We start from the raw sequence: 14,844 nt of genomic DNA, 5'->3' as shown, positions 1-14,844 counted from the left end.
CTGCTAGCCAAAGGCGAAAAGCTCAGCGCCAATTACCCCCCCACCCCCCCGCGCTTGGCTAACTGCAAGGAAGGATTTATTTTCAGCCACAGGCAAACAGCCCAGTAGGAACGGCCACCTCTGTCCCCTTAATTAAATTCCCGTATTTCAACCAGGTTACCATGAGCGATATCACTCTCCTGAGGATTACACAGCGAGATAAAGAACGGATGTTGCTTGAATGCCAGCAAACACCGGGACCGTACACTGCCAGGCTTTGTCATGCAATGATACCAGATTACTTGCTACTATCATGGCGTGGTCAAATGTCCTACCATGGAGGACGGAATAAGGCTGCACTGCCCAGAAACCTTCTGCAAAGGCTTTTGGAGTACCTCCAGGAGAGCTTCATGGAGATGTCCCTGGAGGATTTCCGCTCCATCCCCAGACATGTTAACAGACTTTTCTAGTAGCTGTACTGGCCGCGAATGCATCCCAAGTCCTGAGGGCAAATTAATCATTAAAAAATGCTTGCTTTTAAACCCTGTTTTATATTTTAAAAGGTAAACTCATCTGAGGTCCCTTCCATGGGGTCATGGTCTTGGGTACTGGCTTGGGAGGGTACTTCAGTCAGGCTGAGAAAAAGATCCTGGCTGTTGGGGAGAACGGAGTGCTCTGTGCTCTCCGCAAGCTCCTCCTCCTCCTCCTCCTCTTCCCCGTCCGCAGAATCCTCAGGTGTGGCTGATGAGATTACCCCCGCCTCGGAATCAACGGTCAGAGATGGGGTAGTGGTGGTGGCCCCCCCAGAATTGCATGCAGCTCAGCGTAGAAGCGGCATGTCTGCAGCTCTGACCCGAAGCGACCGTTTGCCTCCTTTGTTTTCTGATAGGCTTGTCTGAGCTCCTTGACTTTCACGCGGCACTGCTCTGAGTCCCTATTGTGGCCTCTCTCCATCATGCCCTTGGAGATTTTTTCAAAAGTTTTGGCATTTCGTCTTTTCGAACGAAGTTCTGCTAGCACTGAATCCTCTCCCCATATAGCGATCAGATCCAGTACCTCCCGTACGGTCCATGCTGGTGCTCTTTTTTGATTATTGGTCTGCATGGTTATCTGTGCTGATGAGCTCTCTGTGGTCACCTATGCTCTCCTGTGCTGGGCAAACAGGAAATGAAATTCAAATGTTCGCAGGGCTTTTCCTGTCTACCTGGCCAGTGCATCCGAGTTCAGATTGCTGTCCAGAGCGGTCACAATGGTGCACTGTGGGATAGCTCCCGGAGGCCAATACCATCGAATTGCGGCCACACTAACCCTAATTCGAAATGACAATATCAATTTTGGCGCTACTCCGCTCGTCGGGGAGGAGTACAGAAATCGATTTTAAGAGCCCTTTATTTCGAAATAAATGGCTTCGTTGTGTGGACGGGTGCAGAATTAATTCGGTTTAACGCTGCTAAATTCGAATTAAACTCATAGTGTAGACCAGGCCTAGCAGACATATGTAGGGCAGCCACTTGGAGTTCAGAACATGGGTTTTACACACTTTATTCCATTGAACATCACATTGTGATGCTCATTTTGGGAGGGCCATTTTATAGTCATTTAGATTCCCAGCACCCACCTCTGTCAAGTTTGATCACTGAGAGTCCCCATCAGTGGCATATATGTGAACAAGCACTCAGAGAAGAATACTAATTTTGGTTCTTTGAGATGTGCTGTCCACAAGCTGTTGTCCTTTCCCACTAATAGAGTGTCTTATAAAAGCTGGATTCTGTATTGGTGAAGGAACTAAAGGATGGTTGGGGTTGCCCTGCCCATTATGCCTTTGTTGGGAGCACAAGGATATTCAGGGTATGGGGCAATCCCCAATAGGCACTCCTGGTCCAAAAAAAATCCAAAATTGAGTGCATTGGTTCATGAGTACCATCCTTGGAATATATATATGGACAGCATATCTCAAAGAACCTGAATAAGGTAAATAACCATTTCATCATATGGCTATAATGTTTTCCAGAGATTTTTGTGACATTCATTCCTGCGTGGCAGGTAACTTTGTTCAGACTTAATGTTACAGAGAAATGTATTATAAAGCCAGATTGTGCCTGGCCCATATACAAGATGGGGCGTGCAGGGCTTGAATTGGAAAACAAATGGCTCTTCTTCTAAGCACCGTTTGAAATGCCAGAATAAGACATCCTTCCACAGAAGCTACTTATTGGTGTGGCTTGGATTCCCAAGTGGGGGGTCAGACAAGGATGCTCTTTAGGCTCAGCTCACCCTCAGTAAGGCATGTTGGAGCTTTTAGTGACCCTATCTTCTGCAAATTGAATGAGGGTGGGAGGAGGATGCAGACCCATTGCCCTATCCTTTTACACTGGCCAGTAATGCTAGCCCCCTCCCTAAATTTGGAGGAAACATGCTGAATGCTCCTTACAGTTTCCTGAAGGCTGTTGGAAGGTATAAGGCTTCCTAAGGAGCATCCTTCTTGGCATTCCTTCTGGGGTGGCATGCGTCAGTACTGCCTATCATGAACCCTGTTGCAGTTCATTTGATCTCTCAATTTGGAATTCAACAAAACAGCTCTACTGTTAGAAATGAAGCTCCATAAAGTGTATTCCTTGTCCTCTTCTGATTTTGATTTCATATTTCTTCATTGCTTTGTTGATTCTCCAAAGCTGACAGTACTAAAATCTTATATTACAATAGTTTGCATATGATTCTGAATATATATAAGGAGTAAAAAAAGTGCTAAGTTTTCATAGTCACTTTTAAAGTAGAATTGCACTTTAAAGCCTTCCAACAGTTTTTTGAAAAATTATGTGCAGTATATTGATTTCTCTATCTTATTCTGTGAGGGGTTGCTTGCTGAAAAACAGTGATCCAGTCTGTAGGCTAGACATTTGCTTTTTAAGGTAGGTGGTGCTCTTTGAGACATTATAGTCTTGCATACAAATTTCAAAACGTCAAATATGAAAACTTTTTTAGCCTACTTTCAGCCAGGTAAAATTAATTAAATATACATCATTTTTTTTGCCTTTAAACTAGCTTTTATAGCATGTCCAATATATGCAAAACCGGAAAAAACATTTTTGTATCCTAGAGTGGTGGCATCAAATGTGACTTAAATTTTTCAGTAGCAAAAGGTTGTATGAACATAATTTTGCTTTATTTAAAAAAGCTGCAATAAAGTTCAATACACAATTAACTTACATGAATTTTATAGGGTATTTTAAAATCTTACATTTCCCCCCAAATGTCAAGAACTACTAGAGTAGGATAAGGCTAAATATATAATGCTAGCTATATTAAATTATTTTCTTTCTTCCAGACATACAATATTCCAAACAAATTACTTTTTTGCAAATATACTTTTAATTTTTCCGATTTTTTTTTTCTGTTGTAAAACTGTTCACTTCCCAGCCTGTATAGCTTTTGCTTAACTAAGTTTTTTTTCTTAAAGCGAGTATAGATCTAATTTAATGTTATCAGAGGTGGCATCCTTGGAAGATTGATCCTCCTTATTCACAAAACAGGTATACAAGGACGTACAAGAAATGAGACAATAGTTTCAGTGCACATCTTGTGTGTTTGCCTATAGTGTTAACAAGGATGCCACTTCTTTATCCTGTTCTCACCAACTCAATTTATGCACTGCACGTGACTGAACAGCCATCAGATGGTAACATCTGGTCACTGCTGACCAGAGCAGGGAGCAATACATGCACCGCAAATGAAAAGCTTGCCCTTCCATTACTTAATCCACTGAGCCATTCAGTCCTCCATCCTTTCCTTGCCTCTCTACTATGGGTTTGAACAATTCAGCATAATATAGTGACACACGCTTTTCTTAACCCTTTACACCAGTGTATGTTAAAAAGAGCCACAAAGCTGGAACACACAGAGAGGCATGTTACAGTGCAAATATATCTATTTGCTATTTTAAATCTGCAAACTCTTGATCTTTTCATTTTTCACGTTTTAAATCCTACTATTGGAGTATTTTTAATGTTATAACGCAGAAATTATATTTTTAAATTGTTATAAAAACTGTTGACTTATCAATGAATGAACCTGTTTGATTTACCTTTCTGTCCATAGGTGTAAAACAAAGGTGTATCCAGACAACCTTCCTACAACAAGTGTTGTCATTGTGTTTCACAATGAGGCTTGGAGTACGCTTTTACGAACTGTCCATAGTGTGATAAATCGGTCGCCACGACACTTGCTGGAAGAAATTGTACTTGTAGATGATGCCAGTGAAAGAGGTAATACAGTGTTGTTGTGTTGCTGGTTTTCAGATGCTGTCTACATGGCTTCATGACTTACTGCTTTAAGAAATTCAGGCTTGACATTGGTTTAGCAAGGACAAGTAGTTTGGGGAATATTTGAAAAATCGTAGTAATGAAACAATGCCCACATTTGTTTGTATCTGGAACATTCCACACTGAATATACAGTAAAAGCCCACCGATCCACCCATTGCATTCTACTATTAACATTATAAAGGACATAGCAGTTCTGGGTATCTTTAATAATAATAATTAAAAAAAAGGGCCACTAGACTGTTTATTTCAAATTCTGTGCAATCTGTAGTACGGTTTGCTTTCTAGGGCATTCACAAACCTCTCCAGTAGTGGTTCCCGTAGTGAGGTCCCTGGATCATGGGAGTCCACTGTGGGTTATGCTGGGGTCTGTCCCTGGAAGCAGGGCCAGGACACACTGGAAACAAATTCTGGCACTTTGCCACATGAAGGACGCCATTTTGTTCCACATAGCATGATGCATCATGCCTGAGAGGTCATGCTGGCAGGAGCATTCCCATGCTGCTGTGTATATTCCAGTAGAACCAGAAACAAAAGGGGTCTGGGTCATTTAATCAGATGCTAACGGGGTCCTTGGTGGGAAAAAAAGTTTGGGAACCACTGTCTTAGAGCATGTAAGATTTTTATATTCATCACCTGATCAAATGAACACAGACAGCTTTCTGCCCTAAAAACCTAAATAACTCAAAGATATAAACACACATTTGCACAGGTTAGAGCTGGTTGAAACTTGACATTTTCATTCCACAGACAAATGTGATATTTAAAAAAAAAAAAAAAAAAAAAAAATTCATGCTGTGGTCCCAGTGACTTTGAGGACCTTGCTGCCATTCATTAACAGTTTGTTAGTTAGCTTTGACATAGTTCTGTTTTAAAACGGGACTAGATCAAAGCGAACTAACACACTGATAATGTGTGGCAGCAGGGTCCATATAAATGGCAGAATTTACAGTTATGTGACAGTGGTGACCTCGATGACATAATCGTATCCTTAAGAATTGGTGATTGGTATTGTAATTGATAAATATAAAATAAAATACTAAATATAAACCTAAAATAAAAAACCTCCATCTGGTGGAGGATTTTCTCCAATATTAAGTGTGTCTATATGCATATGAAAGTGAAAGAGAAGCCGTGTGTGTGTGTGTGTGTGTGTGTGTAATATCCATTAACCAGTTGTTTGATTGTCTTGTCATCTGTTACCTTCATTTATATAACCAATGAAGATTATTTCCATAAGTTGGGGACGTTGCAGCAGTGCCAGAGATTGCTCATTAGGTAGAGGATAGTGAATGGAAAGGATGACACATTAAGCAGGTGAATAGCTACAGAGGACATCAACGTGAACTTTGAAGGCCATCCCTAGAGCCACTGAATCTAATCTCAGACTCAGAGTATTAGCTGAATTGAAGGAAAGCACTGCACAAAAATGAAGCAAAAAGGCAAAGAAATAGTGGGGCTAAAGTCTGAATAGTGGTTATGGTCCAGAGATTCAATACAACTCTGCCATTGCATGGAACAATATGGACATCTGGGAATTAAAGTATTAAACTGAGAAATAACATAGGACAAATGAAGAGAGAACAATCATGCACAAAAGCAAATTCCACTATATTCCTGCAGAAAAACTTGCTTGATCAGAACTACTTTTTAAAATGTTTTCTAGTCCGTGAAACTCCGCTCTGCTAGCCATGAATTTGTATGTTTTTTACTGTTGAAGTCTAGCTAGGATGCAAATGTAGTCCCCAAATTTTAGTTTTCCCCAAATTTCAGTTGGTGATGTACTTAAATATTGGCTTTCGTGTTTACTGATGAAGCTTTCTCTGTACCAAGCAGAATGTGCAGCAGAGCCTATTTCAGGTTGAAACCCAGTCGTATATTGGAGAATGTACTAGTACAAGAAGTTCCAAGATAACTGGAACCTCAAACTTTCCAAGAAACACACAATGGGATTCATTTAGACCAGTGGTGGGCAACCTGCAGCCCATCAGGGTAAGCTGATTGCGGGCTGCGAGACATTTTGCAGATGTTGACCGTCCGCAGGCACAGCCCCCCACAGCTCCCAGTGGCTGCGGTTCGCAGTTCCCAGCCAATGGGAGCCGCAGGAAGCGGCAGCCAGCCCACCGCTTCCCGCAGCTCCCATTGGCCGACAATGGTGAACCGCGGCCACTGAGAGCTGTGGGAGGCTGTGCCTGTGGATGGTCAACGTCCGCAAAATGTCTCATGGCCCGCAGTCAGCTTACTCTGATGGCTGCACGTGGGCCGCAGGTTGCCCTCCACTGCTCTAGACGTTAGGAACAAATGTCATGGTGCCCAGGCTCACTGTACGTCTATGCCCTCCTGGCCCCTTCGAATGCTGCCCTCCCTTTCAGGTCTCAGTCTTCTTGCAGTTGCCTCTCCTGGGATGGAAAGATACAATTCTCAGACCAGGTCTTGGGTTGCAGCCCCCTGTGTATCAACCTAGATTGCCTCAACAGGATCTGACTTATGTCCAGTTACCTGCAAGTATGCTCCTTCCTCCAGCAATAACAGTGGTAAGCAGTGACAACAGCTTCCTTAAAACAAAGTATTATTTATTTAGAACAAAAGCATTTAAGATAAAAACAGTTCTTAAAACAGACATCTGATTTACCAAATAACTAACCACCTTCCACATGGTTATCCTGTGGAATGGTCTAAGTTTCCTGTAGACCCCTTCCCTCCCTCAAGATCTCTACAGTCTGGTTGGTGTAGTCTTTCCCATAACTCATAAAACCATTTCTCCCCTATGCATCAGAGAGACCCCCATTTAAAAGCTGTTAAGTCTTTTTGATCTTGAATTTCCGAGCCTGGCAAAAGATCCTTGTAGATAGGCTGTAAAGTTCTTGAAGCTGATGGCTTTGCCAATTGTCTTTCAAGTGTGTGCTGGGATTTTCGTATCTGGAGCCATTGTCTTTCTGTTGGTTCTTCCTACAGCCCTTATTAAGCTAGATCAATGCATTCATATAGGAAACTTTTATAACAAAATACACAATAACTTGCCCTCACTGACCAAGTCACATACAGTATTCATAACATCATTATATTACTGTATTCTTAGATTACATAGTAATTCCATGTGCTTCACGTACACTTTCCTTCTTCATTTGTCACATTTTGTAATTCAGTTTTGTCACAATGTAAGCACACAAATTTAAACATAAAACTAAAATGAAAAAATTAAAAAAATTACATTAAAATATGTATAGTAAAATTTCAAAATGAGAAGTCCTTAAAAATCAGAACATTCTGTTCTTACAAGGTTTTTAAAAAACATTTCATTGAAATTAACATGTTCTCATGGGACATTTCAGTTTTGACTAAATGACTGTCTCTGATTTAAAAAAAAAAAAAAAGTTCTGTCAACATTTTTGGCTAGTTGTGGCACAGGTAAACTAACTTTATAATTAACTACCTTGATTCTTGAATTATGTGAGAGGGTGATGGTTGAAAAGAGTTTTTCATAACTGGCTCCTGATTAAATTAATAAAATATATTCTCTGTAAGGTAAATGACTTGGATTTTTCACATAATTATGTACTTAACTATTATGATAGTGTAAGGAAAAAAATAAGCAATGTGTATATAGGGTTGCAGAAAAAATGCATGTATTGGAGGAATAGTACATGACAGGCATGGCCTTTGACGCTGTCCTCAGAACTGTTAGATCTGCCTCTTCAACACCTGCCTCCACATTGAGATATTGCTTGGAAGTCTTGTGTTGTGGAGTACCCATAGGCACAAAATCTCAAAGGAGAGATTACTTGAACAATAACTGGAATTTTTGCAGATGTTTTGCCCCGTGTCCTCTCACATTGTACCTTACGGGTGTGCTCTGTTGTCTGTCCTTTTTCCCCCTCTGCTGCAGAGCCTTCTTGGGTTTTGTAGTTGAGAAGGAACTGGAGTGGCGGCTGTTCCATCCTTCCCTATATAATCTCTCTCACCGGAATACGAGGATATATAGATCACAGGTGTAGATCATAGATGCTGCTGACTTAAAAGCTGCAATCAGGAGCACACAGGCATGCACGCATCCTGTGGTGGAGCACTCATAGGGACAAAACTTCTCAAAGAGTTGTAGTTACTGTACAAGTTAGCTCTTCATTCACTTTATGTGCACTTTAGATAATGCACTATGTAGCTAAATTATTGTATGTATTTGAGATATCCCTGAAAAATTACCGGTGTAGTAGCTCAGACAAATGATAAAATTTCAACACCTTTAGCTCAATTAATCTCCCTTTCCTCCTCCTCCTCCTCCTGTTTTTTCTTTTAGTAGTTATTCCTTGGAACAAATCAAATCTGGATTCTAATTTGCATATATTACAGTAGAGATTTTTGTAGAGGTAAACTTTCCAAATTAATTTGAATATGTATGTACAAATTTAAAATAAGTTTACATTTTCATCTTTAATTATATCCACTATTTCATCTTTCAAAAACATCTTGATTGGCACTATTTTGGAATAGTGCTAAAGGTCAATCATGGAGAGCCACTTTTAATTGTAGCCTGAAAATGGTGAGGAATGACTTGTAAACACTGTGGCAAACTAATATAGGTGTATTATTTCCCTTACTTTTGTTGTTCTAGATAATGTCATATCTTTTCAATTTTAATGGAAGAGGGGTCATTCAACCCCATTTTAAAATGAGAAACTCCTTCATTTTGAAGTCAAATGTTAGCCCCATAAAAGCCTAAACTCTTTTGAAGTCAGCTTTTTTCCGTTTTTTATTAAAAGCAGAACACTTGTGTACCCTTTGTAACCAAAAGGAAATTTATGTTTCAGATGTTGAGGCTTAAACTACTAAAATACTTTTTAATTTGGTCTGGAGCAGGGGTTCCCAAAGTTGGTTCGCGGCTTGTTCAGGGTAAGCCCCTGGCAGGGGCTCGCAGCCCCCAGTGGCCGTGGTTCGCCGTTCCCAGCCAATGGGAGCTGCAGGAAGCGGTGGCCCGGCCTGCGCCACTTTCCGCAGCTCCCATTGGCCGGGAACGGCAAACCGTGGCCACTGGGAGCTGCGAGCGGCTGTACCTGCGGACGCTCAAGTAAACAAAGTGTCTCACGCCCCGCAGGGGCTTACCCTGAACAAGCCGCGAACCAACTTTGGGAACCCCTGGTCTAGAGAGATACTGTATTCGTAATTTGAGACCACTGAAATATATTTCACTTGCAGTTTTTTGTCAGCAATTGAGAAGTTTTCTTGCCACCCCTCCACCACCCAAACAGGTCTGTTTGATTTCACGGGAAACATGATTTTAAATTAATGAAGACTGAAAGACACACTAGTTGAAAGCATAAAGGTTTCTACACATGCTGGTTAAGTATTCTGTTGTATTGAAATAAGCCTTTTTTTAAAAGGAGATGTTCATCCTAGCTAAGTAGCATATTTCAAATTCTAGTATTCCAGTTTAATTGGAATAGAGTAAGCAGTCAGTCTTGCCTGGAGCCTGTTGTGTACCTGCCAGTCTCTGCTCGTAGCAAAGTGAATTTGCATAATATCACAGTTCTGTTTACGCTGGAAAGAAAAGCATTAGGGAAACAAAACATATCTGTTACTTTTACATCTTTAGCTACTGAACAAAATTATGAAGCATTATTAATTTATATATATGATTATTGATGTTTTTTTATATCTAACATTTTGCCAGCAAGTAACTAGTTAAAAAGAGGATCCTGATGTCAAGCTGTCCTACAGTGGTCCAAGAGTGAGAGTACCAACCGCAGGGCAGACTATTAAGAACCAGGGCACAAACCCCAAATTGGTTGATTCTGTATTTAGATTTCACCAACCAGTTGTCAAGTGTTCACTCCTCAAGCACTATAACAGCTTTAATATGAGTTAGACAGTCCCCTGAGGTACTCTGATCTGTCTCACCACCCAAGTAAGCCTGATTTTGTGATATATGGTCCCTTACAGCAAGGATCACAGTAATATTCAGGTTACTCCCAGTCCCAAAGGACCAGTTACTTACCCCAGTCAATTGCACTTCAGATCTCACACCAATGACCAGCATTGTAGACAATTCCATGTAACTATCTAAAGATTTATTATATAGGGAAAGGAAACAAGTATTATTTACAAGGTTAAAGTAGGTAAGCATATATATACACACACATGAGTTCCAAACTTCAGTTTCAAAAAGTAATAGAAGCTTCTATAATAAATAAGCTATATATGTTCTTTAGGGCTAACCCAGACTAAGCATTAGGGTCTAGTGCTTATGGCTAGTAATTCTTGCTCCCAGAGTCCAAGCAGCATAAAGATACAGTCAGGGCTGGTGCAAGGAAGTTTCGCGCCCTAGGCAAAACTTCCACCTTGCGACCCCCCCCCCCTGACCCCGCCCCCCCCCCACCAGAGGAGCCCCCCCGCAGCAGCTAACCCCGCCGGCCGCCCCCTCCGGCCGCCCCCCCGCAGCAGCTAACCCCCCTCTGCAGCTAACCCCGCCCGGGGAGCCCACTCCAGTTTACCTCCGCTCCGCCTCCTCCGCTGAGCACACCAGCTCCACCCTAATTCTCCTCCCCTCCCAGGCTTGCAGCGCCGATTGGAGGAGAATTAGAGCGGGGGCTGTGTGCTCAGCGGAGGAGGCAGAGTGGAGGTGATCTAAGGCGGGGGGCAGTTCCCCTGTGCCCCCGTTTCCCCCCCCCCCCCCCGTTACTATGGGCGGCCCTTCCCGCACGCCCCCCCTCCCCCCTGCACCAGCTCACCTCCACTCCACCTCCTCGCCTGAGCGGGCTTTTAGGTGCCCTCAACCACTATGCGCCCTAGGCGGCCTCCTAGTTCGCCTAGTGGTTGCACCTGCCCTGGATACAGTTCCTTCTTGTTGGGGGATTTTATCACACCCCCCCCCCGCCTTCCGCCCTAAGCTGCAGAATCAGCTGATGGGAGGAATTTACTTGCATAACTCATCTTCATGGGCAGGGGAGAGTAAACAGTCTTTTGTCCTTTTTAATGTTCCACACTAATCTGTCTGGTGTTGATGGGCCTTCCGTGATGGGCAGGGACGTAACATTTTCTGTTTTAAACCAGCATTTCACACTAATTAATGCCTCTCACCTGTCTGGTGATTTTTACAGTTACAGAGAACCACAATGCAAATACTCAAATATCATCTTACAGTATGAGTTACAGACGTTATAAATGAGATTAATGCATGCAGCAATTTACAAGCATTCCGTAAAGTCTAAACACATTCTTATAATTCTAATATCTATTTTAACAATACTAACACGCAGCTATGTATTTGGAGTGGAGACATGGGGACCTTTGCGTGAGCTGACACCTGGTCTGTCAGCGTTGCACCTGAGTTAATTAGTCCCTCTGTACTAAGAACTAGGTCAGCACTGGATGACTGCAGGTCATATCAAGAGGGAATGCGCTAGCAAGGATCAGAGAAGAAACCAGGTGAAGCCATGCTAGCTAGCCAAACATACACAGAAAAACCATTCAGACCTTTTAAAAAGAGATGTCAGTCTTACTTCCATTTATTATGAGCCACTGTGGCAGGGCCATTGCATAGAACTATTGAACTATTTATTTCAACTTTTAAATGACTACATAAGAATGACCGTACTGGGTCAGACCAAAGGTCCATCTAGCCCAGTATCCTGTCTTCCAACAGTGGCCAATGCCAGGTGCCCCAGAGGGAATGAACAGAATAGGTAATCAAGTTTTCCATCTCTTTACGCCCATTCACAGCTTCTGGCAAACAGAGGCTAGGGACACCATCCCTGCCCATCCTGGCTAATAGACATTAATGGGCCTATCCTCCTTGAACTCATCTAGTTCTTTTGTGAACCCTTTCATAGTCTTGGCCTTCACAACATGCTCTGGCAAGGAGTTCCATGGGTTGACCCTGCATTGTGTGAAAAAAATACTTCCTTTTGTTTGTTTTAAACCCGCTACCTATTAATTTCATTTCGGGACCCCTAATTCTTGTGTTATGAGAAGGAGTAAATAACACTTCCTTATTTACTTTCTCCACATCAGTCATGATTTTATAGACATCTATCATATCCCCCCTTAGTCATCTCTTCCAAGCTGAAAAGTCCCAGTCTTATTAATCTCTCCTCATACGGAAGCCGTTTCATGCCCCTGATCATTTTTGTTGCCCTTTTCTGAATTCCAATATATCTTTTTGAGATGGGGTGACCACATCTGCACACACTATTCAAGATGTGGGCATACTATGGATTTATATAGAGGCAATATAATATTTTCTGTCTTATTATCTATCCCTTTCTTAATGATTCCCAACACTTTTGACTGCTGCTGCACATTGAGTGGATGTTTTCAAAGAACTATCCGCAATGACTCGGAGATTTCTCTTGAGTGGTAACAGCTAATTTAGACCCCATCATGTTATATGTATACTTGAGATTATGTTTTCCAATGTGCATTACTTTGCATTTATCAACATTGAATTTCATCTGCCATTTTGTTGCCCAGTCACCCAGTTTTGTGAGATTCTTTTGTAGCTCTTCGCAGACTGTATGGGACTTAACTATCTTGAGTAGTTTTGTATCATCTGCAAATTTTGCCACCTCACTGTTTACTCCTTTTTCCAGATCATTTATGAATATGTTGAATAGGACTGGACCCAGTACTGATTTCTGGGGGTCACCACTATTTACCCCTCTCCATTCTGAAAACTGACCATTTATTCCTACCCTTGGTTTCCTATCTTTTAACCAGTTACCAATTCATGAGAGGACCTTCCCTTTTATCCCATGACAGCTTACTTTACTTAAGAGCCTCTGGTGAGGGACCTTGTCAAAGGCTTTCTGAAAATCTAAGTACACTGTATCACTGGATCCCCCTTGTCCTCATGCATGTTGACCCCCTCAAAGAATGCTAGTAAATTGGTGAGGCACGATTTCCCTTTACAAAAACCATGTTGACTCTTCCCCAACAAATTATGTTCATCTATGTGTCTGACAATTCTGTTCTTTTATAATTTCAACCAGTTTGCCCAGTACTGAAGTCAGGCTTACTGGCCTGTAATTGCCGGGATCACCTCTAGAGTCCTTTTTTAAAAAATTAGCATCTCATTAGCTGTACTCCAGTCATTTGGTACAGAAGCTGATTTAAATGATAGGTTAAGACTACAGTTAGTACTTCTGCAATTTCACATTTGAGTTCCTTCAGAACTCTTGGGTGAATACCATCTGGTCCTGGTGACTTATTTCTGTTTAATTTATCAATTTGTTCTAAAATCTCCTCTAATGACACCTCAATCTGGGACAGTTCCTCAGATTTGTCACCTAAAAAGAATGACTCACGTTTGGGAATCTCCCTCACATCCTCAGCCGTGAAGACAGACACAAAAAATTAATTTAGGTTGTCCGCGGTGGCCTTATAGTCATTGAGTGCTCCTTTAACATCTCAATCGTCCAGTGGCCCCACTGGTGGTTTAGCAGGCTTTCTGCTTCTGATATATTTTTTAAAAAAAAATTGCTATTGCTTTTTGAGTCTTTGGCTAGCTGTTCTTCAAATTCTTTTTTGGCCTTCCTAATTATATTTTTACACTTCATTTGTGAGAGTTTATGCTCCTTTCTATTTTCCTCACTAAGATTTAACTTCCACTTTTTAAAGGATGCCTTTTTGTCTCTCACTGTTTCTTTTCCTTTGTCGTTTAACCACGGTGGCACTTTTTTTGGTTCTTTTACTATATTTTTTAATTTGGGGTATACATTTAAGTTGAGCCTCCATTATGGTGTCTTTAAAAAGTTTCCATGCAGCTTGCAGGGATTTCACTTTTGGCACTGACTGTACCTTTTAATTTCTGTTTAACTAATCTCCTCATTTTTGTGTAGTCCCACTTTCTGAAATTAAATGCTACAGTGCTGGGCTGCTGTGGTGTTTTCTCCACCATAGGGATGTTAACTTTAATTATATTATGGTCACTATTACCAAGCGGTCCAGCTATATTCATCTCTTTGACCAGATCCCGTTCTCCACTTAGGACTAAATCAAGAATTGCCTCTCCCCGTGTGGGTTCCAGAACTAGCTGCTCCAAGAAGTAGTCATTTAAGGTGTCAAGAAACTTTATCGCTGCATCCTATCCTGCAGTGACATGTATCCAGTCAATATGAGGATAATTGAAATCTCCTACTGAGTTTTTTATTTTTAGAACCTCTCTAATCTCCCTGAGCATTTCACAGTCCCTATATCACCATCCTGCTCAGGTAGTCCGTAATAGATCCCTACTGCTATACTCTTCTTATTAGAGCATGCAATTACTATCCTTAGAGATACTATCCTTAGAGTTGGACATTTAGGTTCATTTAAGATTTTTTTTACTTCGTTTGATCCTACGCTTTCTTTCACATATAGTGCCACTCCTCCACCAACATGACTTGTTTTGTCATAGAATCAAAGAATATCAGGGTTGGAAGGGACCGCAGGAGGTCATCTAGTCCAAGGCCCTGCTCAAAGCAGGACCAATCCCGACTAAATCATCCCAGCCAGGGCTTTGTCAAGCCTGACCTTAAAAACTCTAAGGAAGGAGATTCCACCACCTCCCTAGGTAA

The 14,844-nt window shown here is 41.6% G+C and overlaps 1 protein-coding gene across 3 annotated transcripts in view; it reads left to right on the top strand.

Annotated features, from left to right (window-relative positions):
* GALNT1 (polypeptide N-acetylgalactosaminyltransferase 1) overlaps positions 1-14,844 on the top strand; it is a 211,144-nt gene that overhangs the window by 130,939 nt on the left and 65,361 nt on the right. For all 3 annotated transcript variants that reach the window (XM_026654148.2, XM_026654146.2, XM_029912078.1), the window contains one exon: positions 4,075-4,241. In XM_026654148.2, the coding sequence (XP_026509933.1) occupies positions 4,075-4,241 (167 nt within the window). The remainder of the gene's footprint in view (positions 1-4,074; positions 4,242-14,844) is intronic.

This window comes from Terrapene carolina, unplaced genomic scaffold (assembly GCF_002925995.2).
Source record: "Terrapene carolina triunguis isolate 2854851 unplaced genomic scaffold, T_m_triunguis-2.0 Scaffold183, whole genome shotgun sequence".
NCBI classification, from domain to species: Eukaryota; Metazoa; Chordata; order Testudines; family Emydidae; genus Terrapene; species Terrapene triunguis.
Note: the sequence above shows the minus strand (reverse complement) of the source record. Positions and strands in the feature narration are given on the sequence as shown.